At 41.9% G+C, this 23,589-nt stretch overlaps 2 protein-coding genes across 2 annotated transcripts; one reads left to right on the top strand and one right to left on the bottom strand.

The window, feature by feature from the left end:
- Nucleotides 1-3,288: 3,288 nt before the first annotated feature.
- dusp19a (dual specificity phosphatase 19a) lies at nucleotides 3,289-6,395 on the bottom strand. The gene is made up of 4 exons (XM_026377069.1): nucleotides 6,167-6,395; nucleotides 5,636-5,682; nucleotides 5,055-5,207; nucleotides 3,289-3,495 (listed from the first exon to the last, which is right to left on the bottom strand). Exons 1-4 carry the CDS (start codon nucleotides 6,387-6,389, stop codon nucleotides 3,289-3,291), a joined length of 630 nt encoding a protein of 209 aa, XP_026232854.1. The 5' UTR covers nucleotides 6,390-6,395.
- A 5,049-nt stretch (nucleotides 6,396-11,444) lies between these two features.
- frzb (frizzled related protein) lies at nucleotides 11,445-22,490 on the top strand. The gene is made up of 8 exons (XM_026377297.1): nucleotides 11,445-11,788; nucleotides 16,932-17,174; nucleotides 18,723-18,758; nucleotides 18,891-18,947; nucleotides 19,269-19,334; nucleotides 20,774-20,978; nucleotides 21,187-21,250; nucleotides 21,611-22,490. The coding sequence occupies exons 1-8, from the start codon at nucleotides 11,584-11,586 to the stop codon at nucleotides 21,641-21,643; spliced, it is 909 nt and encodes a 302-aa protein (XP_026233082.1). The 5' UTR covers nucleotides 11,445-11,583; the 3' UTR covers nucleotides 21,644-22,490.
- The last annotated feature ends 1,099 nt before the right edge of the window (nucleotides 22,491-23,589 follow it).

The raw sequence follows: 23,589 nt of genomic DNA, 5'->3' as shown, positions 1-23,589 counted from the left end.
TCAGGGTGTGTGTGTGTGTGTGTGTGTGTGTGTGTTTAAACAATGATGATGTAATGTTCCTGAAAATGAGAGTCACACAACGGCTCCAGTCAAGTGGTAGGATCAGGGAAAGAGTACAAAGTCCTGCTGCTGTCCCCTAGAGGCCGCAGTGGTCATTACATTCAATTCTGGTTTTGCTGTTTCTACTATTCGCTGCATGGACTAGGACACAACGGGCCCCCACCCCCACCAGGAGTCAAACCGTGAACAGATTATAAGAGAATGGGCCTTTTGGGCACAGACAGATGAAAGATCCCACCGCTCAATTTGAAAGACACATTATGTTTTTATCTATCTTTTGTGTGGTCTTTAGTTATAACATGTCTTGTTTTGATCATTTTTCATTTTGATTGTTTAGATTCTTACCAGGTGTTGAGGTTTTTCACAGCGCAGTGATTGGTGAGTCCACGGACACGCCTCCCAATGCTGCACCTGTTCCTGACTGGAGGCGGCAGCTGCACTTTGATTGGCTGCGAAGACTCACCTGGTGGAGGAAGAGGAAGATTTTTCTAAATGTTAAAAAGTGTAACTAAGCTGAATATGGAGCATTTTTATCACTGCAGTTATTTTAGCTGCTGAACACTGTGAGTGAGAGACGTGATGGTGTAAAAGTCTGGAGGAGGATTCAAATGACAACAGGCGAAAACGGTAAATAAAAGGTCACTGGACAAAAGCCAGTGGGAATTTATGATGAAGAGGCTGGTTTATGCAAAATATAGACTCTTATCTCTCTGACCAGAACATTTCATTTCTTTTTTTTTACCTCTCCAGATACATTTTCCACATAAAAAGCAAATGCTAAAAAGCTAAAAAGGCTCAATGAAAAGGATCTGCAGCAGTAACAGGCCGAGAACAGACTTTAAATGAATGCTGGAATTATTATTATTATTATTATTATTATTATTATTATTATTATTATTATTATTATTATTATTATTATTATTATTATTATACCCATACGTCCCCATCTACATTTGATTATTACTATTAATGACAGAGCTAATTAAAGTAACCACAACGTAGCTGGAAAAATATAAACAGTGAAAACCGTGTGTGTGTGTGTGTGTGTGTGTGTGTGTGTGTGTGTGTGTTCAGTGTGAATTTGTCTCCCTCTGCAGGATGTGACTGATCCACGTGAACTGTGATCTGGTTTTACAAACCCAGGTTCTGTTGTAATCTGTGTGTGTCCATGTTCTCCTACAGAACAGCTCTTGTGGTTGTAAACAGACCCTCATGGCAACATACGGAGCGTCCGATTGGTCAGCTGCCTTTTAACTGGCTGTTAATTGGTTTTTCATAATCAGCCCGAACACTAAACGGACTATTAAAGATGTTGGCAGCTGGAGGAGTGTGTGTGCGTGTGTGTTTCATTAATGTATTCAGGTCTTTGTTTGTCAAAAGGCTTTTGAGGCAACAAGTAGAACAACACGGGCAGAGCTGAGAGACTTGTTTATTTCTAAACCTCCATCTGACAAAAAGCTCTGAACACACACTTCTAATCTATTAAATCTCATGTTTCCTCATCACCAAACCCACAATGTTTGGATACGTTATGGTTCAGTTCAGATCAGTTTCTAAACATGACATTCAGAACTGTGTGATGCTTCATATTAAAAAAGAAAAAGATGAATGTGAGGCTGGAGGACAATGAACTAAATGAAAGATTTTGACTTTTCAAAGTTAATGTCAGAGGACAAAGACACGTATAGAGAGGTAGGAAACGACTGTCTCACCTTTCTCAGTGTGAACTGGTGACTCCTCACGTGGCGTCACCGTCACGACCGCCATCTTCACGTCCAGAGTCGAGCATAAGGAGCCCATCGTCGGCAGAAACCACAGCAGGACGAGGGAGACGCCTGTATCTGTGTGTGTTTCACCTGTTGAAGAGACATCTTCCTCCTGCTTTCGTCCTCATGCTGCTCGTTCTGAGTGAGACAGTCTCACTCTCTCTCTGTCAGTCAGAAAGAAGGGAGGTGGAAACACACACAGGAGGGTCAGCTCCTGTAGAAGACGGATTTTACCATGAATGAACCTGATCTGTCATAAAATCACCTCCTTTCACTTGTTGCTGGGCACAGGCTCAGCTGTTGTGTGCTCTACAGACTGGCTGCTTGTTGCTGCTCACATTAAGTTCAAATCACTAATTGAAAGAGCACCCACCCACCCACCTGAATTCTTTATGAGCCTTTTGGTTCCCTGTGGTCTGCAAAATGAATGCAGACGAGTCTTACTGTGACTGCAGGGTGAGAAACCCCAGAATCCAGGTGTATTAGAATTAAAGGAGCAGTTTGATAATCATAATTAATTATACATTAATTATTTAAAATCGCTCTTTTATGTCAACACTCATACAGACTGGGATGTCGAGTCTGGTGTTCGGAGCACGGGGAGAAACAGGCAGGTGCAGCGAAATTAAATTAATTAAGACACAGATGGTTGTGTTCAGGCAGGTAAGAGTAAAATATGACTTTACAGGAGATGTTTACTGTACAAATGTCTGAAGTTATAGAAGGAATCATTTTTAATACATGATTTGTACTAACGCTCACCGTATTTATTTGGTACCTACAACAAACCCAGGAGAGTTTGTGATTGTGATGCAATTTTAAGAGAAGGCCTCCATCCACAGGACAAGTCCAACAAGCGGTCATATTAGTCATGTGAGAGGGATGGGGGGGGGGTTAAAGTTGCTGATGTGATAAAGGCACAGAGGAACTTCTGGTTTCCCTCTGTCTCAGCCCTGACTCCACTGGTTCACACTGTTAATCTGTAAATGTGTGCTCAAACAGGAGGGAACAGTTCATTTGCATTTGTAGGAAACTATTTTCGTCAGTGGAATAAAACGATGAGTCGGTTGAATTCACTGCTGGATTTGATCTTATACTGTACAAACTCAGCTTCATCTTTTTAAAGATGGTTTAACACTCATAGATACAGACACAGCAAACGTTTCTGCTTCTGTTGTTTGAGTTTTTATTAATTAACATTTTGGACTTGTGGCAGGTACCGACTGAAGAGTGAGACGAGTCTGATGAAGAGGGAGAAGAATCAAAACACACACAGTAGACAACAACAGCTGTGAAACGCAAAGGAGACATTAACACACATGCAAGGAAACAACGTGTTTTAGATTAAATAATACGTTTTTACAGATTCATCCATATCTCAAGTCTGATTTCATTATTTTAGATCATTAAACTTTTTCATTTCTTCACTAAAACACATCAAGTTCTTCAGCTTTAAAACCACTTAGTGCTTCGATCCGTTCATCATCTGACTCTGAATGCTCCTCAGCTGCTGCAGGAAGCCAGGGTTGGGAGAGGAGGCGGGCCGAGCCGACTGGACCGACGACAGGGCGTCCTCGAAGGACAGGCCGTCGCATGACATCAGGTAGCCAATGACCACAGCCGGTGCCCGGGACACGCCGGCGTTGCAGTGGGCGAGGACCACACCTCTCTGAGGGAGAAACAGGTGTTAATATGAGCCTGTGCTGATGCTCTCTGGACACTAGAGGACGCTGCAGACCAACAGAACAGTTGGAGTCCATGAGCTCACAGCGCTTTGTTGATTTCTGTGCATGATGACGCAGATACAGGGTTTCAGTGTCTTGTCCACCAACACTGGTGTGTGGACGACTGCTCTGCCAACCAGAGCCACGGTCACCTGCAGCACTTCACCCCACAAGCAGGGCCACGTCCTCTGGAACCAGACCCTGAACTGGTCTCAACTTTTATGTACAGGCCTGCACCACGGTCACATCATGTCACATGCACTGATGCTGATCCCAGTCTAATAATCAAAGAAGGGAGGCGTGCAGGAAGAACAGGTGTCAGTGAAGTGGAAGACGTTTGGTTTGGAGCAGTTCAACTTTAAAACTGAACTAAACTGAGAGTGAAACGTTCACCAGTGAGAAGAACAGGTTCATAATGAAATTCAAATGTCTTAATAAATGACACAGAAAGGTGAAGCCCCTCCACTCCTCCACACAGACGGTCTCTTTGTGGTCTTTGTTTATTTCTTCATAGTCATTCTGGATACGTTTGTGTCATTTTCTTTACTTTGTGATCATTTTTACTCTTTTTAGTTTCCTTGTAATCTCTTCTGGTGATTTCTGTTTTCTGTCTAAGGGAAGTTTTATCATTTTTTGATGTGGTGATAATTTTAACACTTGCTTGATATGATGCCCCTGACGTCTCGGGGACCAGTGCATCCATTTGGCATCAAGCAGAGCTTGAAGCTCAAAACTCAAGTAAAAGCCTCAAATTGATTTAAAGCGTGTCTCATTTGTTATAAATGCTTCCAAACACACTTTCAGCATCGACAACAAACCAGGTTCCTGCAGCTGTGATCTCAGTCACGTGATGCTGTTGTTGCCATGACAGCATCAATAACTGATGGTCATTACAAGCCAGATGGCCTGCTGGGTAATCTGACCCTGCATTTCAAAGAAAAAGCATCAGTTTGATTATCGGGTCTGGAATTACAACATACCCACACAGAAACATGTCATAATGAACACACACACACTTCCTGTAATCAAACACCGCTAATGACTGCCTAATGACTGTGTCAGTGTGTGTGTGGTATTTGTGTGGTGTCATGTTAAGGTGATCTGCAGGCTCCGCCGCTAAAAGCTTGTATCACTGAGATCTGATCTGTGTGCAGTTTAATAAAACATGAACAAAACTACACATCTATTATTTAAAATAGAACGAGAGGAGCAGACAAGAGGAGGAAACAAGGACCCTCATCCTGGGCTGTGTCTTCACTTTATGGGATCATCTAGCTGCTCATTCATTCCACCTGAGCTGCAGCAGCGATCGTCTTCTATATTTGTTTAGTTTCCAGTTGTTTACAAGGTCAGTTAACATTTGCATCATCATACCAGTAAAACAGTGTTTCTTCTTCATGCAAAGTAGTTTTGTTGAATGTAAAGATGGTGGGGGCTTCCAGAAATGAAAAAAAAATGTTTTGATAAGCAGTTGGTATAGTTTCAATCACTCGAGGTTGGTTACCTCATTGCGAGCCTGCTGGATGAAGTCACAGCATTCCTGCATGTGAAGCAGTAGATCTGCGTCTGGATGATCCAGGATACTCACAGTCTTATAAATGAACAGGTCAGAAAAGACATTCTCCACCCCGAAGGCCACATTCAGGATGTGAGACACCTGAGGAACAAGAGGAGGAGGAATAATTGACAAACAGAAATCAGACGACAATTAACAGCTTATTATTTCCGATGCTTCCAGCTGCTTCTTTATTTCCAGACTTACTAACTAACGTAATCACTCCATCTCATTTTTATTTATTATATCTGGTGGTTGGTTCCATTTGAGATAAAATATTATAAGGTTTCCCATCATGCTTTATAGTTGTGCACCATAAATCACTTTTATTCTGGTAACAGACAGGAAACGAGTCACCTTCATGTCCACCTGTTTGTTTTAACTACAGATATGACTATTGATGAGGGCAGCAAACTACCCTCTGCTAAATGCTCTACATACATCACCTGTGACCCGACTTGTGATGGTTCATCAGTGTTCAAGGTCTGTGATGTTGCTGGTTTCTCAGTTCAGTGGAAAATAAAACTCACCTTGTGTTTTCTCAGAGTGCCAAAGTCATGTGCAGCATCTTGAGAACCTAACAACACACACAGTTAATTAGTTCATTTATTGCTGCTTCATGAGGTCAAGCTGAGGTGGAAACAGGTAACCCTGCTGTGTGCACACATGGGCATCTAGTGCAGGTCACAGGGTCATTTATGTTCCACCTGTGAACCAGTGAGCCCTGATGGATCAAGCCTCCCACTGCTCTCTCCCACGTCTGGACTCATGTTACACATCACCCGCCACACTGAGCTGTGTGACTGGACTGTGGACACAATTCCCTCCACTAACCTCTTTTCAGAGCTGATGCTGCAAACTCTAAATGGACTGTTTAGAAATGTGCATCGATCTGTGGTCGTGCATTTGAATTCTGAGCCAAGACAGTTGATTAGATTTTATTTTTTGTTTTTGATTAGTTCACACCAACATCAGAGTAAGTTCCTCCTGAGCTTTAACCCATGACTGATCACTGAGAAGCCACAAAAAGAGATACCACTAGTTCACAGTGGATCACTCACCCAGCAGCAGGTAGGGCCTCACGACGCCAACCTGCAGGTCCCAGGAAGTGTCAGGGACGTAACCCAGTGTCTTCTCTGGGGGGACGGGATCTTCAACCACAGTTATAGTTGAACCTTTCCAGGTCTCGATGATGCGGCGACCACTCAGTGATGTCACACGAGTGCACTGCTTCCTCAGACGCGTCCGCGAGAAGCTCTGGATCTCCTGAGTCAGGGACTGCATGGCAAGACCAGACGGGAATCAACTAGACCAAGCTGGATTGAGCAGGACTGGACCTGAAGAACAGATGGAAGACCACGAGCACTGCATTAGTTCTGTGCGTATTTTGTTATAAACCAACAAGACCTGCACGGGTGGTTTTCCCTGATTGTTTGTTAAACGACCCTCATTAGTCTTGATTTGAAGATCTCATCCTCATTAAATTCATTCATGTCTTTCCATGTGGCTCAAATAGAAATGTCTGGATCAGTGCACTTCAACACTGCTGTAAAGATTTTGATCAGTCCTTCTGAAAAGGTTTCATGTGACCCTGATCATTATATCATCAAAGTCTGAATCCAATCTGAGGTCCTGCTGGTCGTTCAGCTCCCAGCTGAACTGTCCTTCAACAGACCTCTGAGGTTTTCTGATTATGTTGTTTGTAATCGGTCCGTCTCAACTTGTCAAAGGGACATTTACAAAGGAGAAAAGTCCTCATCTTGAACTTATTTAAATATATTAAATGATTTCCATTCAATTTTAAAAAGTTATGTGAAAAAAGCAGCTCAAGATTCAACTGATGAGATCTTTTCTAGGTAGTTTTCCTTTTATTTAATACAATTTTTGTATATTAAATGTAATAATAAACAAATAATTGCTCATAATATTAATAATATGAACAATAATAATAAACAAATGTCGCCTTCTTCTCTTTTCTTTACACACTTACAGTCTTTTTCACGAACGCAGCTGAATTCTGTATTTAATGCTAATTTGTGACTGTTAGCGTGTTAATATTATACATTAATATTAAACATTAGCATGTTCATGTTGTCACTCTTAGCGTGTTAGCACTCAGCTAGTTGTTTAGCTAATGTGCTCAGTATCTTTAGTTCAACCTGTTTCTGCATTAACATGTTGTTGTTGGGGAACAGAAACAGAGGACAATTACAATTTATATTTTACCAATTAATTAATTAATATTTAATGTTTAGCTGTTTTTTCTTAATATGATTTAATGCATGAATTTAATTTGATTCTATCATCATTTTTTATTCCTCCACACAATGAACAAATGATCAAGTCCCCACAGCTTTCTGTGAATCCTCAGTAGATCATCAATGAAGAAAGGTTCATTTCTAGATTTGTACCCTGTTAGAAAATATTATTAAAGGAACTGCTATTAGAGGTTACACAATGTCTATAAGCACTATGCAGTTTGTACTTGTAAAACACAACTCAAATCAGCACAACACATGAATTAACATTAACATTTTTAAACTGTACAGTGGTTCATATGGTTTTGTCCATTTGATATAATGTGGGACAGAATCAGCGACAACAGTCCAATAAGCAAATTAACGTCTTTAGAAAACTATCTTCAAGCATCACATATATGACACAAACCTTTTTCTTCAGGTGATCTGCTTTGAGCTGCAGCTTGTGGCCAACGGTCCGATTTAAACACCAGAAACTGGAGCAGAGTCGGATCCAGTTCAGTTTCCAGAAAAGAAACACACACGTCCTGCTGTCATCTTCTGTTTCTCATCAGAGAAAAACACCACAGTCCAGTCCAGTTCACGTTAAAGACTAAAGACCAGCTCCTATCCCAGACTAAACCAGGTCCATACAAATCCACTCTTACTAGTTGTGGTCGTGTAGTCCACCTGTCCCAGGTGATTATACCTGTGGACTGAACCTCTGCTGGAGGTGAGATGACCAGGTACCTGTGCAACATGAAACCTGCTTTCCGTCTCTCACTAGTGTCTGTAACTGTGACAAATCTACCAGGGGCATAACAAATGATGCAGACTTAATGTGGGTTTAATTAAATGACAAATAAACCACGTGTTTCACTGACAGGTCGCTGGCTTTGATTTGATTTGAATAATAAACTCCTGTCATTGAAAAACAACAGCACACCAGGTGACCGGCTGTAGTTTCCAGTGAGAGCCACTGGAGGGAGACACATCACTGCTTTTTATTAACTGTTAAACCTGCAGCTGACAAACAGAATAGATTTAGTCACAGGAGAGTGTTGTCACAGTTTGGTCCCATCATCTGTTGATCTACAGCCACCAGGTGTCCCCATGTCCTCTCCCCCTCTACACACCTGTCTCCTGTCACCTCATCTCTCTCCTCTGGTTTTTTCCACTTTGATCAGTTTCTTATTGACGGGACCTTTTCACGTGTCTATTTAACGCGTTTTATTTCACTCACTGCTTCACCTGCTCTCCAGCGTCATCTGAATGTGAACATTTAGATTTGCTACGGTCTGATGTAGACATTGGGAACTGAGTTTGGACGTCCTGGTTACAGCCACTGCTTCTTTGCACATGTAATAACCTCTCCCCACTTTTCTCTTTCAACTTCCTTCAGCCACTCATTCTCCAGGTGTGCTTTAGTGCGAACGCTGGGAGAGTTTCTTTGCTCTCCTTCTCATTCAAGACTAATTTTGTCCATTTTTTAGACTCATTTTGCACAAATGAGTGCAGAATTCCTTCAAGCAGAGACTGTGGAAATATTAGCCCCATAATGATTAGCGTGTTTACCCCTCGGGGACAGCCAGCTTTCACACATTCAGCTGCAGCCGTTCTGAAAAACTATAAACACTTTTGTTTTCTGACGTGTGTTGCTGCCATATCCCAGAGTTAAAGTGGGACTCGCATCAAAGCCTCTTTACAGGTTGAACGCCCAAAAGACATACACTGCATTTAGTATCTCCAGAGGGACGCCGATAAATGTGAAGTTTAATTCGGTGTCATTGAGGTCGTAAAAGGTGCCGTATGTGTTTAAGACCTTGTGACCTTTCCTCAGCCTTTTCCACACCACCCTCAGGACCAACTTGACATTTTAGCTCCACTGTAGGAGCTCTATAGCAAAATCAGTAAGTGTTAGATTACATTCAGTCACTGGCAGTGTGTGTGTGTGTGTGTGTGTGTGTGTGTGTGTGTGTGTGTGTGTGTGTGTGTGTGTGTGTGTGTGTGTGTGGCTGCAGTCTATTTATGTTGGAAGTGATTCTGGTAGTTTTCGTGAATATTTCCACATACAGAGAGTTGGATCTTTTGAATTTCCAGACCTCACGCCTATTCGCACTTCTATCTATGTGAGGACGCTCAATGACATCATGTATTCAACCCCCCCCCCCCCTTTAATTATCCCAAATAATTATCTAACCTTCAAACTTTCCTAAACTTTAATCTGAGACTGATTCTGAGCTCAACCTGATAAAAGAGATGATTTCACTAAGATCTCAAACATATCGTGACAAAGACAAGATGAGGGGGGGAAAGGACCAGGAGAAAGGAACCAAGGAAAGAAGATGAGGAGAGAGGAGAGTGTTTTATTGTGTAGGTTAGAAACTACTGTTTGAAGATCTTCATACGTCACAAACACACGAGACGAAATTAAATGATGAGAAAGAGAAGAACAAAGAACAGAAAGAAAGAGGAGGAAAGACGACGGGAGGGAAGGATGGAAGATAAAACGCTGATTCAGTTTCTACATGTTGATCCATGAGTCAGAAAACCCAGAGTGTGTGTGTGTGTGAGTGTGTGTCTGTGCGTGTGTGTGTGTGTGTGTGTTGGCTGTAACTCAACCCTAACATGAGAAGCTCCTCCAACATCTGACAACCATTACTGCTATCACACACACACACACAGCTGAAGTTTGCTGCGTCATTTTCAGCTCTAACGAACCAAACAAACTGTTAATGCAACAAAGCCTGCTGAGGTCAAAGGTCAACATCACCGTCAGTCAGCTCTCTGGTTAACACTTGGCTAAAACATGCATGTGATTTTATTTTAGCTGTTTTTGAAGGAAAGTGATTCTGCAGTGCATGCTGGGAGATGTAGTCCCCTTCAACAGGCCTGCAGCAAACTGGGCTTCAGCCTGACGGGACCCCTGCACGTCAGAGGAGAATCAGAACCCAGGGGCTGGTTTCTTGGATGAGTAGGATCCTCTCAGTGACGTTGATCTTCTCTGTGCTGCTCTGACTAATTAAAAGATGATGTATCAACAAACTGTTCTCAGCTGATTGGTTTTAACTGGTTTAAGGCAGCAACCCTCCAACCTGAAGGACCACATATATGAGGTCCGGGGGAGAGCTAAGTCAGAAGATGGTTTTTCTTTCTAACTAATCCAAACCAGGTTTGGTTTTTAGTTTCTGAACAAACACGACTGTTTATTTTGTTGTAAAAATGTTGGTTTGGCTGAATCTCACACAATAACAACAGAGAGTTTCACAACGGACTGGATCTCCAGTCTCCTGTGACAAAGTCCTCTGTTTTGTTGTCTCGGCCACCAACCCCCGACCCCCGACCCCCCCGTCTATTGGGTCACGTTCACTAGAGTCACCACGGAGCCCAATACGTCATGTTCTACTGCTGGTGCACAGAGAGTCTTGTTTTTATTCTTATTTACGATGCACAGTTTACAACAGTATTAAAAGTACGTCGTCAGTCGGAACCAGAATTTGAACCCAGCTCCTCCTGCTCACAGGTCAAAGTGTCCCCTACAGACACCAGGATCTTTAATGAGGAAGTTAATTTAAGAAACATAAACACATGAAGTCCCTCTTTTCTAGACGATGGTGGAGGTGGAAACAAGCGTCCAGAACCACAGCTTTACCAGCGTCCAGTAATCAGGAGCTCGAACCCACCTCATCATCCAATCAGAGGTGTCTGCTCGTCAAGACAACTTCCCAACACTGACACACATGATTTCAGAAAAGACTTAGATTTATCTAGTGACCCTCTGGATGGACCCAGCCCCACAGGTTGGAAACCACTGTTAGGTCCTTTCCAACTCTGTACTTTTGCTGAAGTGTCATTCGGACTGGACTGGACTGAGCTCTAATGGAACATCTGACACTGCTGCTGCTGGATTTCATTTCTACCTCATGATGTGAGGACTAACCACTGATTTCAGGAGCTCTTGAAGGATTTGCTGCTGTTGCCTTTTCATCTAAAAGGAATCTAAGAGCAGAAGCAGGGAGAGAGGAGGTGGAGAGGTGAGGGCAGAGAGGAGGGACAGAGGAAGAGGAGGCGGCTCCTCCTGCTTCCTCCAGCTGCTGCAGACCGGACAGCAGCAGCAGAAAAGCTCCAGTCAGCAGCAGCAGGATCCGCTCCGCGTTTGGATTTAACTCTCCGTGAATGACCGACCCTCCGCCGACAGCGCTGCCCTGACTTCAGCCTGTCTGCTCCCCGAACCGACCGACATGCTGTCCCCGGGACTCTCCGTGTCTCTGCTGGCCGTGTCCTGCGCCCTGTGGCCGGCTGCGGTCCGGGCGGCGTCCTGCGAGCCGGTGCGGATCCCGCTGTGCCGGTCCATGCCCTGGAACATGACCAAGATGCCGAACCACCTCCACCACAGCACGCAGGACAACGCGGTGCTGGCCATCGAGCAGTTTGAAGGGCTGCTGGGTGAGTTACGAATGAATCCTTTAATTAATCCTTTAATTAACCATTTAATTAATCATTTAATTAATCCTTTAATTAACCCTTTAATTAATTTAGTGTCTGATTAATGGGAAACTGACCGACACACTGTGACACACAAAGAATTCAGGACAAAATAATATCACATCTTCTGTGTAATGAAACTTTATAAATAAATATAAATGGATAAACAATGAACCAATTAAGTGACTACTGAAGTTACTTAAGTCATGTTGTTGAGAAAAATGCTGAATCTCCATTGGTTTCAGCTTCTTGAATGTTAATATTGGAGGTTTTCTTCATCTTCTGTGATTATTAATCTGAATTTCTTTGGCTGAGCTTTAAGTAAATGACTAGAATTGGCTTTTATATTATTGCCACTTCTGAAACATTATCACCATCTTAAACAATGGATGGTGTTAATGGAAACCTAATCTCTCATTAACTTCATTAAAGTGAATCAGAAATTATGATAATCAGTTCATTTTGTGTGACTTTAAGTGACTTTTCTAGTAACATCCACATTATCTAAACTTGGCTTTTCATATCTGAGCATTTGCTGCTTTTCTGTTCACTATAAACTTTAATATCCAGACTTTTTGAACAACAACGTCTTCAGATTAATCTGTAATAAAAACAATCAGCTTTCATGAGAAGGAAAAGGAGGCAGCAACAGGTTGGACTTTAAATAAGTGAAGTTTCAGACAGGATATTTTTAAAATTCTACTTGTATGAGGAAAAATCAATGCTCCACATATCTGTGGGTGTCATCAGTCTCCCCTTCACTTGGTTTAAAGCCTCTGTGACTGTACCTTGTTCTGTCTTGATGCACTGCACTATGTTTGGAAATGGACAAGTTCTTATTTTAGCGACTATAAATCGTGTTGGCCAATATTTATTCATCACCCACATCTGAACTGTGACATCACAGTCGCCCTTTTTGGGGGGCACAGTTCAGGGAAACCACCCTGTGGGGTATTTGACCACTAGTAGCTCGATTTACAAGCAGGTCCCTGTTTTATTTGTCTCATACTTGTGAAACAACACATATTCCTGCTTCCAGTTTCACCTCGTTTTACTGTTTATAACGTTGGTGGTGTTCACATGCAAACTAATGCACCAACAAATGAAGTGCAGAGCAACTGTAAACAACACAGGAACACGTTTGGTAGATTGAAGTGATGCACACAGTTTGTCTTGGTGAATGTAAACTGAATTTTCTCTGCAGGGCAACTGAAAGTCTGGTGAATCTCTCCGAACTCGGCATCACAGCTGTGCATGGACAGGTGTGGTACCTCATCTGTGTGTGTTGGATCCACCCAGACATTGAACTAGTTAAACGCGTTAAAGGCACGCTGGATTAAAACAACACTGAGGGTGGGGGGCAGGTAGCAGCCGTCTCTGGGACAGTTCATGTACAGGTGAGACGGTGAAATACGATCAGCAGCCGTTTCATCTTTGGTTGTGACAAAGCAGCAAGTTAAACAGCAGAAACACCAAGTTGGCACAACCAGGAGTGTTCACCTGCACGTATCTTTAACCACTTGCTGGATGACGCCATGCTAGGTTGCAAATCCTGAACCAGATTCTCCTTCCTTTCTGCACAAGGCTGCGACCAGTCCGTGCTGCATCAAATGCACTCCCCCACTGAAATGATTAGAAATCGCTGACTGTGGGAACTCGGTTTATATCGAGCTGTCAGATATAATCTAGACTTTTTGCATCACTGATAACATGTAGACTGAATCCATGAAACTAGACCCAGAGGGTCCACTGACCCTGTTAAAATTACACCATTACAGTGTCGCTATGTGCTCAGTAGAAGTGGTTTCTGCTCCATTTTTATTTGTCACACTTGTGCTTGTTAACCTATTAACTCACATACTGGTATCAGGGCTCTGGCTTATCCTGGGATATTTTGTCCTCTGGAGGACCACTCCCAGAGCTTTTCTCCAGTTATGATGAAGACCATCCCATCATCTGTGTGATGGTTTCTCCCAGTCTTGACAATTGGCCCAGTCAAACGCAGTCCTTACTTCTGATACCAGCCACGGGCAGCTGTGAGTAAATTGTTTTCTTCTGTTTAATATGTGTGAGCTTCGGGATTCAAATTGCTTAAACAGAGTTAGATGTCGTCTGAACTCCAGAGCACTGAGCACCAAGAAAACCTTAAAGTTTCTTAGAATTCATGGAAACATATGTGTAAGAATCATCCCTATGAATACTGAAAAGGGAACATTTTGACATCTGTAGCAACACTCAGTGGCTTTTTCTGGTTTGACTGTAGTCTGCATTCAGGATCCAAGTCAAACCATCTATCACAAAGAATCCCCACAGTCTTTTTTTTATTATAATATAAGTTGAAGTGAATGACAAATACGTCCTGATTAAAATTGGCTTTAACCATTGACTCAAATGGATGAACTGCAGACTGAACATCATCCAGACAAAACAAATTCAGTGGTCTCTAATTTCACCCTGACCACAGTGACTGATTATGTCCACACAGTAATGGCCTTATTGAACTAATTAACGTGCCGACCGCAAATGCGCATAAAATCACTTGGGTTACAAGGAATGGAGAGCCTGGTATTTTTAGGGAACACTTGCCAAAATCTATTCCCGTTTCTTAAGAAAAATACTTGTGGTGTCCTGGGATTAGGAGCGTTGATATAATTGCGTGCTGGAATATTATGTAAAAACTGAGGCCACTGGAATAAATCACAGCAGATTTGAGTGTTGAGCTGCATCAGGAAGTAATAATGTACAAAACCTTGACCACAGAGCCAAGCTAACAGGAGTATCAATATGTCAACAACATTCCTTCACGCTTCTTATTACTAAAATATTTTCTATTTTCATCACTTTTATGTTTGTCCAAGTTTCATCCTTAAACGTTGAAGGTTTGGTCCTCTGGGCTCAACGTGTGTCCAGAAAGGGAAAAGAGAGATGACTTGGTGTTTCCAGCCATGTTAGGAGCTCTGTGAGACTACACAGCAGAATTAACATCAGCATGCTGTATGGTGGAGACTGACAAACCAAAACACTCACTCAAGTTCATTTATGAACTGCTGGTTATTCTTTATGTTTGAATAACCATTAAAGTCATAACATTACATCCAATAGTTGGAGAGATATTTCACTCTGGACTGAAGTAGTAAATCAAACTACTAATAGTGTAAATGTTGGTAGATTGAATTCACTTTAGTTTTATGGTGCGGTCAACTAAATGTGCTTCCAGTACATGTACAGTATATGGGAAATAAGATGATCATGTTAACTTCCAGTTACGGGTTTATCTTCCATCTTCAACCCACTAAATCCTGATGTTCTCTGATGTCCAGCTGGTGCGAGAGAGGAGGTACCCAGGGTACATGTTAATGTGTTTTCTTGTTCTCACTGTTCTCTTTTGTTGAGCTGAGGTGGTTTTACTGTCTGAATGTTCATTATCATGGAGTCTGTCCATGCTGCACTGCAGCCAAACCTTCATTTTATGGTTTAACTTCAGTCCAAAAACTAATAAAAATAAACTCAGATTTATGGAACTGAGCATTAAACACAAACCAGCCTGAATATTAAAGGTTCACCCAAATTATAAAAAACATATTTTCTTCCCCTTCACCCCCCTTTAATGGTACCTAAGCATGCAGAATGTTTTGCTTTTAATAGTCTATATTATTAGTAGTTGGATTGGATAGGGTTTAGTTTGAGCTGTTCTCAGAGTTATAAAAAAACAGTGTTTGAAAAGTGTTTCATGTGTTTTGGGGATTACTAAACCTTATGAAAGAGATTATTATTATAAAAGATTATTTAAAATGGAATCAGGTGATTATTTCAGTTAATTTCTATTACACTATACACTAAAACACTATTGTCTGTGTGCCAGATCGATCTGAACTGGAACAAACTGGTGTTCACCTCTGTATTTTTCTTTTACCTGGGAGACTGATGTTTTTCTACATACCTGCTGATATCAGATTCCAAACCTCTGTGTGTGTTTTTGATAAGTTTGGCTAATAATGCTGCTCTACACAGCTGCACGTTCGTACATACTGTCTATCAAGTATATTGAGTTTACAGATAGAGACAGTTTTATCTCTAGAAAATAAATATGACATTCTTCATTTATTGTGAGCTGATGTCATGTGATCATAAGCGACTGTGCTTTCGTTATGTCCCTTTTTGGACCTGCTGCAAAGGTAGTCCACTTTCTCCAAGATGTCACGTTTGTGCATGTGCAGTCACAAGAAGGTTTGCATTGTTTTCCCAGCACAGCCTCAGTAGACTGTCAAATCTGGTACGTCATGACACCTGGACAGACCTGTAGAAGGGCAACAACCCATCAGCAGGACTGGTTTCTGCTCCTTTATGCAAGGACTTCAAATACTTTGTAGTTTTGGGGGAGCTCAGCATGGTGCAGGTACCAGCTGCATAAAGACATTTTCCCAAAGATCAGAACAGGTGAAAGTGAATTCAACCTACTGCCACTGTACATTCAGCATGGACTGAGTGTTTTTATAGTTCCAATTCCCACACAGGGATTCTTAAATCTTAAATCATACATTTCATGATGCATTTAGGACTTGACTCAACTTAGTCCAGCTGAGGTTGAAGGAGTGGAGAGGGAAAGTGGAAAGGCAATAAGTGAAAAAAGAAAGATCTGCAGGCCAAAACCAGGAAACAAGATCACAAGTTCAGAATGTTAGTTACTTCATTGTGAAGCTGTGAAGCCAAACCTCAGTCCTGCTCTGCAGTAAAAATGTGGTTCCATCCTCTAATCAGTGGTGAACTCTTCCTGGCTTCGTTCTGTGGGAAGAATTGAAATCATCATCTTTAATGGCAAATTTCTGGGTCCTTTACTTTTAGAATCCGAGGTTCCAGAAACGGTTTCTCTCTTTTCATTGCTCTGACTTAAATGTCGGACACTGAACCATTGGAATATCATCCAAAACTCATTTCAAAGGAAATGCATACAAACAACTTTAACCTAGTATAGTATAGGCTCAACTGAAGCTAGCACCTCATTATTCCAAAACCTCTTCAGATTAATGACCTGGAGCCTGATAACTGAACTAAGAATCTCAATTTAGGATGCATAAAGGACCTGTCTGTGTTTCTGTCTGTTCAGGTACTGGCTGCAGTGCAGATCTGCTCTTCTTCCTTTGTGCCATGTATGCGCCCATCTGCACCATTGACTTCCAGCATGATCCCATCAAACCCTGTAAGGCGGTGTGTGAACGGGCAAAGGTTGGCTGTGAGCCCGTGATGAAGCGTTACAACCACAGCTGGCCCGACAGCCTGTCATGCAACGAGCTGCCTCTGTACGACCGCGGAGTCTGCATCTCACCCGAGGCCATTGTCAAGGCAGAAGGTATCACTGGTCATTTTTACTGAGGGGAAAAAAGAACCAGGAGCTGCAGTACAGAAATTTAAAATGGTCGTTTTGACGTTAAATAATGAATGATTTAATGCACCACACGTGACACCATGTGACCCACAATGTTACCTGCATGCTGCATCTGATTAGATGTAAACTTGTTACCTGAGAAACCTGGTTTCTCCAACAGCCAAATATTAAAATGGTTTGTTTATTACCATCGACATTTCCTGCTACAAACTTAGTAAGAGACGGGATGAAAGCTCTTTCTGAATATGGATATCGCTCTCGCACTGAAAAACATGGACCCTCATGGACCCAGGAGCAGTTTTTCCTGCCTAGCCGAACCCTATCACTGTCTTCTGAAATGTTTCTACTCTCAGCAGTTTGTTTCTGCTCCCTCTCGAACAGATACCGTGAGTCATTTCCCTCCAACTTCACGCCCACTGACTTTCTCAAAGAACTCCTTGATAAAGGCAGCCCACTCGTTTTACACTCAATAAAAACCCTCACTGTCCTCGGCTTCTTTAAACAGGCCCTGGACCAGCAAGTCCTGTAAAATAACACTCATCTCAATCCCCCTGACCTCCATAAGGATACACCCACGTATGTCGGCGCTGCCTTGCTCGGCTCGGCTCAGCAGGGTTTGGGGTTTTCCCTCGGTGTGTTTGTTGATTTGCTGAGGTTCACTGAGGGTAGAATCATTCCAGCAGGACTCGGGTCTGAACGTTCAGAAGTTTGTTTCCAGAAATCCCTGAATGCTGAAACAGCTACAGTTTATGTGTTCTTCACTTGGGGTTGTGCTCAAGATACGAGTGTAAGTAAACAGGTCTTTACCTCTGTGAGTCTGTACTGATTTATGTGAAATGCTGATTTTAGTGTTCTTAGATAATAAAAAGAGGAGGTTAACATGCTAACAAGCAGCGGATGGAACATTTGACACCTTCACAGATTAGTCTGACTCTTCTCTAGCTTTATGTTATTCACGCTACACTCTCTGATCTTTATACACAGCTGAACCTTTCAATGAAGGGTATAATGTGCTTCTACTAGTTTTGCACATGCATGATACAATTCAGACTCAACATGCAAACGATTATGGTCATAGATTCCGTTTGTTTCCAGCAACATGATGGCTACGACAGGCCGGTCCAGAGTTAGTTACCTTGGACTTTAACATACAGATGCACAAAACCTCTGCGTTAATGACACCGATCGTCCTGTTAATATTATATTAAGACCCCTAGATAGTCAAACTCTTCCACTTGGAAACCTTCCAGGTTAAACCTTTCTTTGTTCAAGTCCTCGACTAGTAGGGTTTAAGTGTTAACTGTCAACTCATCACTGCAGCCCCTAGGGGGCGCCATAACAGAACTTTGCAATATTAACGGAACATTTCTAAGTAGTTCTCAGATGCTGCTAACATGTCGATGTTATGAGGTCACCGAATGGTCTAAACATCCCAATCTGCTTTTCTCTCTACATAAGTGAACAGTTTCTTCCCGTTCAGACACTGATCAGTGCCTCTTTGTGTCTCTGTAGAACCATACTACCAGGACCCAGTCAGGTGTAACCCAGGTGAGCCTGTCGTCCCGCAGAGTTTCTGCAAATGTCGACAAAAGTAGCATCTCAGCCACTAACACACGTATCTGCATCTGCAATCAGTTTAACTAGTTCAATGAAACAAATCTGTTCTTTATCCTCTGACAGAGTCCAGTCGAGACTTCCCAATGGACTCCAACTTCCACTGCAGGGGACCGAATGCAGGTAACCTGTCTGTCTCAGAGTCATCAAAGTCATCAGAGTCCCATAATTATCAGTCTCTTTATTAAACTTACATTGACAACTGGGAAGATTTTCTAAAAACTCAACAAAACAAATTAGGGTGGCTGGTGATTTAAGGTAATTTAACATAGAAATGAATGGATGGATGACTTTTTTAACCCTCACACCACCAATAATAATTCGAATGTTTTGGGTTCATGTGAACTGTGAACATCCTCTCTCCACTTTTAAGAAAGTTTTTGTGAGAGTTTTTCTTTAATATATGATCAAACAAATACTCCCATTATGTATATGTGTCTGCAGGTCGCTGTAAATGTCCAACGTTGAAATTGACTTTAAAAGTCTACCAGAAGAACAACTACAACTATGGTGAGTCACCTACGCCTCAAATGTATTAATACCTTAATGAGAATAGAACCATAATAGGAATCTGAGCTATGATTGATAATCATGTCCTGTAGTGTAGTGAAGTGTTTATGTTCCTGCTAATAAACGAGAACAGTCACTTTTCATCAGGTTAGCAGTGTTCAGTCAGATTGTTGAAACGTCTTTTTTGTTTCACTGAACTCTGGAAATTCTTTCTCTCTGATGTTCTTTTCTTCTCCATAAACGGGGATAGACTTTGCTGAGACTGTCAGTTTAATTTGATTGGATTAGATACACTGCAGCTAAAAGATCGTTTTCCAGATGGTTATAGCGCGCAGGCATGATTTGGCAAATGCAGCATTTCCATGGGGACGACTGGAGTTCGCTAATGCCTTTGGCCACATAATCCACTTGGAAAAATGTTTTCCAGTCATCAATAAAAAGAAGAGCTCACTTTCAAATTATTCAAACATAATTAGAACAGAATGGTTTAGTGAAGCGTGGTGGCATGTCCAAATGCACAACATGGTGGTCATTATACATTCGACTGCTGGCTCAGACTCGCAGCAGCAGATGCTGGTTTCTCCTCCTTCTCGTGTAACATCTTCCTCATCTGGTTTCTTTGCTATGTTCCACCTAAAAACACATGTAGTCACTAGTATCTCTTACATAAAGAGGCTTCTCCAGAGAGAGAAGGAGCTGGACCAATCATAACAGGTGCTGTCAACACTGAACTTCTCTAAACCCAACGAGCTGCTTGAGACAAATGTTCGAGTCAGTTGGTACAAATATTAAATGAATCTAAGTTTAATCTAACAACTCCCGTGTTCCCTTCAGAAAACCAGGGTTTATAACTGGCTCTGCTTTGATATGCTGTAAACAAAACACTGTGTACTCTTTGTGTCATGTCATGCCTCCTGTGCACTCTACCACCCCGTGCCAAAATCAAATCAAATCCAGAACCTTTCAAGTGGTCCTGGCCGCAGCTTGAAGAATCGGGGCCACGCTCCATAAACACCAAAAGTCATACATACAGTACAAATTCTTACCCCACCTTGATACCCAGGGCTGCACAGAGGGGTTTCTTGAAATGTGGGGTGTTGACAAATCAACAGCACATCAGCTAAAAAACATTTGGTTATGGAAGTTTGACATAATTAGAATAATTATAGTAAATGACACTATCCGGCCTGGGGCTGCTGGAGAATATAGTGGTAACATCACCGCCCTCCGTGCCTTTGCCTTTGCCACACTTCGTTTGGATGACAGCGTCGGCCACATGACTGAATGTAAATGTAAATAATTGCTTCTGACAGTTAATGTGTTTCTGTTTTCTCTCTGCTGAGAGATTTGTATAATAATATTAAAACTTGCTCTCAGAGGACTTTCAATTCTCAGTCAACTTCAATATGCAGTGTGTCTGTTGATGACTCTATCCACAGTGATCAGAGCGAGGGTGAGGGAGGTAAGGAATCGTGGTCTGGAGCCCATAGCGGTGGTGGAGGTGAAGAAGGTTCTGAAGTCTTCTCTGGTCAACATTCCCAGAGAGGCACAGATACTCTACTACTCGTCCTCCTGCATGTGTCCTCACCTGAATCCTAATGTGGACTACCTCATTATGGGCTACGAGAATGAGGAGACGTCCAGGTACAGGCAGCGGGAGTTGGAACTGATAGTGTGTGTGTATATGCACTTAGTATAAATAGTATATAGCCAGTGTTGGTATTTATATCAGGGTTTCTCTTCAAACTTCATCTCAGTGCTCTCGAGCATGTTTCCAACCAGTGATCATCAAACTACAGCTTCAGTCTGTTGTCCGACTCACACAAACCTCGCTCTGTGTTTGTGGTTGCAGGTTGCTCCTGGTTGAACGCTCGATTGCTCTGAAGTGGAGGGACAGACTGGGCACGAAGATCGAGGTGATTCACATGAAAATGCACAGAAACAGCAGCTGAACACACTGGTGCTGACTTGTTTATTTTGTATGTGAACCTACTCGTTGCTGTAGCTAATCCAGAGTTTGACAGGACATTAGGTATAAAATATAATATGACTTCATCCTCGTCATAATTAAAACACAGATTTTTCACTTTCTTCACATTAAGATTTCTCTAGTTTGGAAGGTGTCTTTGTTTCCTCCCAGTTCTGAAATGAATCCCACACCCTAGGTGTTAATGCAGCCATCATTACTTACTGATAATTAATCAGTCTTCAAGAGTTACGTTGCTTATTTGATTCTATGTTCATCTCACTTCCTGTTTGTCTGTGTCTCTGTCCAGAGATGGGAACAGACGGTGAAGGCGGCCCTGTAGCAGTTCTACACCGGATTCACCACTTTGAGAGTGTGTGTGTGTGTGTGTGTGTGTGTCTGTGTGTGTGTGTGTGTGTGTGTGTGTGTGTTGGTTGTGTGTGTGTTGGCCTGAGTCAGGGACTGAGTGAGCGACTGTGTGTGTGTGTGTGTGTGTGTGTGTGTGTGTGTGTGTAGATATTGCACTATTACAAGCTGTTGTAGCTGAATGTAGTTCATCTTTTCAAATGTCAGAGTGATTGGAGTCTTATTTTTGTCATTTATTTTCTTTGCACAAACAATATTTAGTGTGAGTTTGTGTGTGTTTTGTATGTTTGTGTGTGTGTGTGTGTGTGTATGTGTGTTTGTGTGTATACTACACCTAAAGCACTCAATAAAGGCAATAGAGGGGGTGTAAGCTGTAGCACTAAACCTATGCACAGCCACACAGTATGTAATGACACTTTTTTTTGGAGCATTTCATTTTCAGTGACAACCACGTTGGCTCCACAGCTCAACTGCATCACCACAGTCAATAATCCTGGATGTCACCGTATTAGTGGAATGGACATCTTGAATGATACAAAGCCATCTGGACTTGAACATTAGGACGATGATAGGTCTGTAACGATGACCTGAACTTCGATGAACTCTGCAGAAAGGAAGGAAACTTCATCAATGCTTTGTTCAGACAGCAGCCAAAGTAACAGCAACAGCAGAAGCTACGTGAGCCTCTGCGTTTACATATCTCTTCTGTATTGTGGGGTCAAACCACAGATGGATTACTGCACCGAGTTGCCAGGAGGTCATGTACACATTTATTTTGGGAAATTGAATCTACAACTACAAACAGGCCCAAAAAAAAGCTACAAAGACAAAACTTCAACAAACAGCTGTATAACAATAAGGAAAAGACTCAAAACTACCACAGAGACTGAACATTAGACTCCAAACAGGCAGTCACAAAGAATCACGGCCTCTTTCAATCTGAGGTTGATTCTACGTTGCAGGGTCGGGTGGGGGGGTGTCTTACATGTCTGAGCCTGTTATGTCAAAACCAGTCCATCCACTCAGCACATCTGGTCTAATGCACATCATTTGTTTGTGTGTGGAGTGCGCTACTCTTCTGTGACTTCTTTTCAGCTTTAAAATTCACTGATTCTGTTTTCTAATGATAAATTAAAAAGTAATATTACGTATAAATTGACACATTTTTAAGGCTAGTTTTGAATTTTCTCGCTTGAACATTTTCTCGCTTGAACACATTTTACATCTTATTGGAACTAATCCTTTGCTCCTTTTAACCTGTTTTAATTTTTAAGTTGATTAAATCCTGTTAGATGTTATGTTAATATTTTTAACTGAGCTGAATATTGCATGTTAAGCCATGACTAAAACACATTTCTTTGTTTGTTTATGATACGTTTTGAATGTTGGATCCCACTGAGTGATGTAGTGGCAAGAAAAACTGGAAAGGAACAGTCGTATTACACTTCTGTTTTCACTCAGTCTGTTTTCACTCAGTCTTACATTTGTGTCTATTAAAATTTGCATGACAGACATATTCAAGCATCCTTAACCTGTTTCAGTGCATGAAGGTCAGATGTGGCTGGTTCGCAGGTCACAGTCGTGCTTTGTTCAACTTCGATGGTGTTGATGTAGATAGAAGGCCAATAGGAACTCTGTGTGCACATAGAACACCATCATCAGTGTGGCCGACATTTATTTATTACCTGCATCCTACAACTGTGATGCCCATCTGCTTGATGTGAGTTTCTGTATTTTCCTGTTATGGTGAAGATATACTGGAAGCAAAAAAAATCTTGTTTTTGTTTTTTACATTTCTGCTCATTGCTGTGCCAACAAGCACTAAGCAGATATGCAACCGGGCACTTTCTCCAACTCAACAAATTTTCATTTTAATTAATTAGTGCAGAATTAGTACAGACTTGGTCTTTGCACAAGCTTAGA

The sequence above is a fragment of the Anabas testudineus genome, chromosome 21 (assembly GCF_900324465.2).
Source record: "Anabas testudineus chromosome 21, fAnaTes1.2, whole genome shotgun sequence".
Classification (NCBI taxonomy): Eukaryota; Metazoa; Chordata; class Actinopteri; order Anabantiformes; family Anabantidae; genus Anabas; species Anabas testudineus.
Note: the sequence above shows the minus strand (reverse complement) of the source record. Positions and strands in the feature narration are given on the sequence as shown.

Coding starts and splice junctions, on each gene's coding strand:
- dusp19a (XM_026377069.1), bottom strand. CDS start 6,389: ATGCAGTCCCTGACTCAGGAGATCCAGAGCTTCTCGCGGACGCGTCTG. Junction 5,683..6,166: donor GAGGCCCTACCTGCTGCTGG/GTGAGTGATCCA, acceptor GTGTGTTGTTAG/GTTCTCAAGATGCTGCACAT. Junction 5,208..5,635: donor GCACTCTGAGAAAACACAAG/GTGAGTTTTATT, acceptor CTTGTTCCTCAG/GTGTCTCACATCCTGAATGT.
- frzb (XM_026377297.1), top strand. CDS start 11,584: ATGCTGTCCCCGGGACTCTCCGTGTCTCTGCTGGCCGTGTCCTGCGCC. Junction 18,948..19,268: donor CTGCAGGGGACCGAATGCAG/GTAACCTGTCTG, acceptor ATGTGTCTGCAG/GTCGCTGTAAATGTCCAACG. Junction 20,979..21,186: donor GAGAATGAGGAGACGTCCAG/GTACAGGCAGCG, acceptor TTGTGGTTGCAG/GTTGCTCCTGGTTGAACGCT.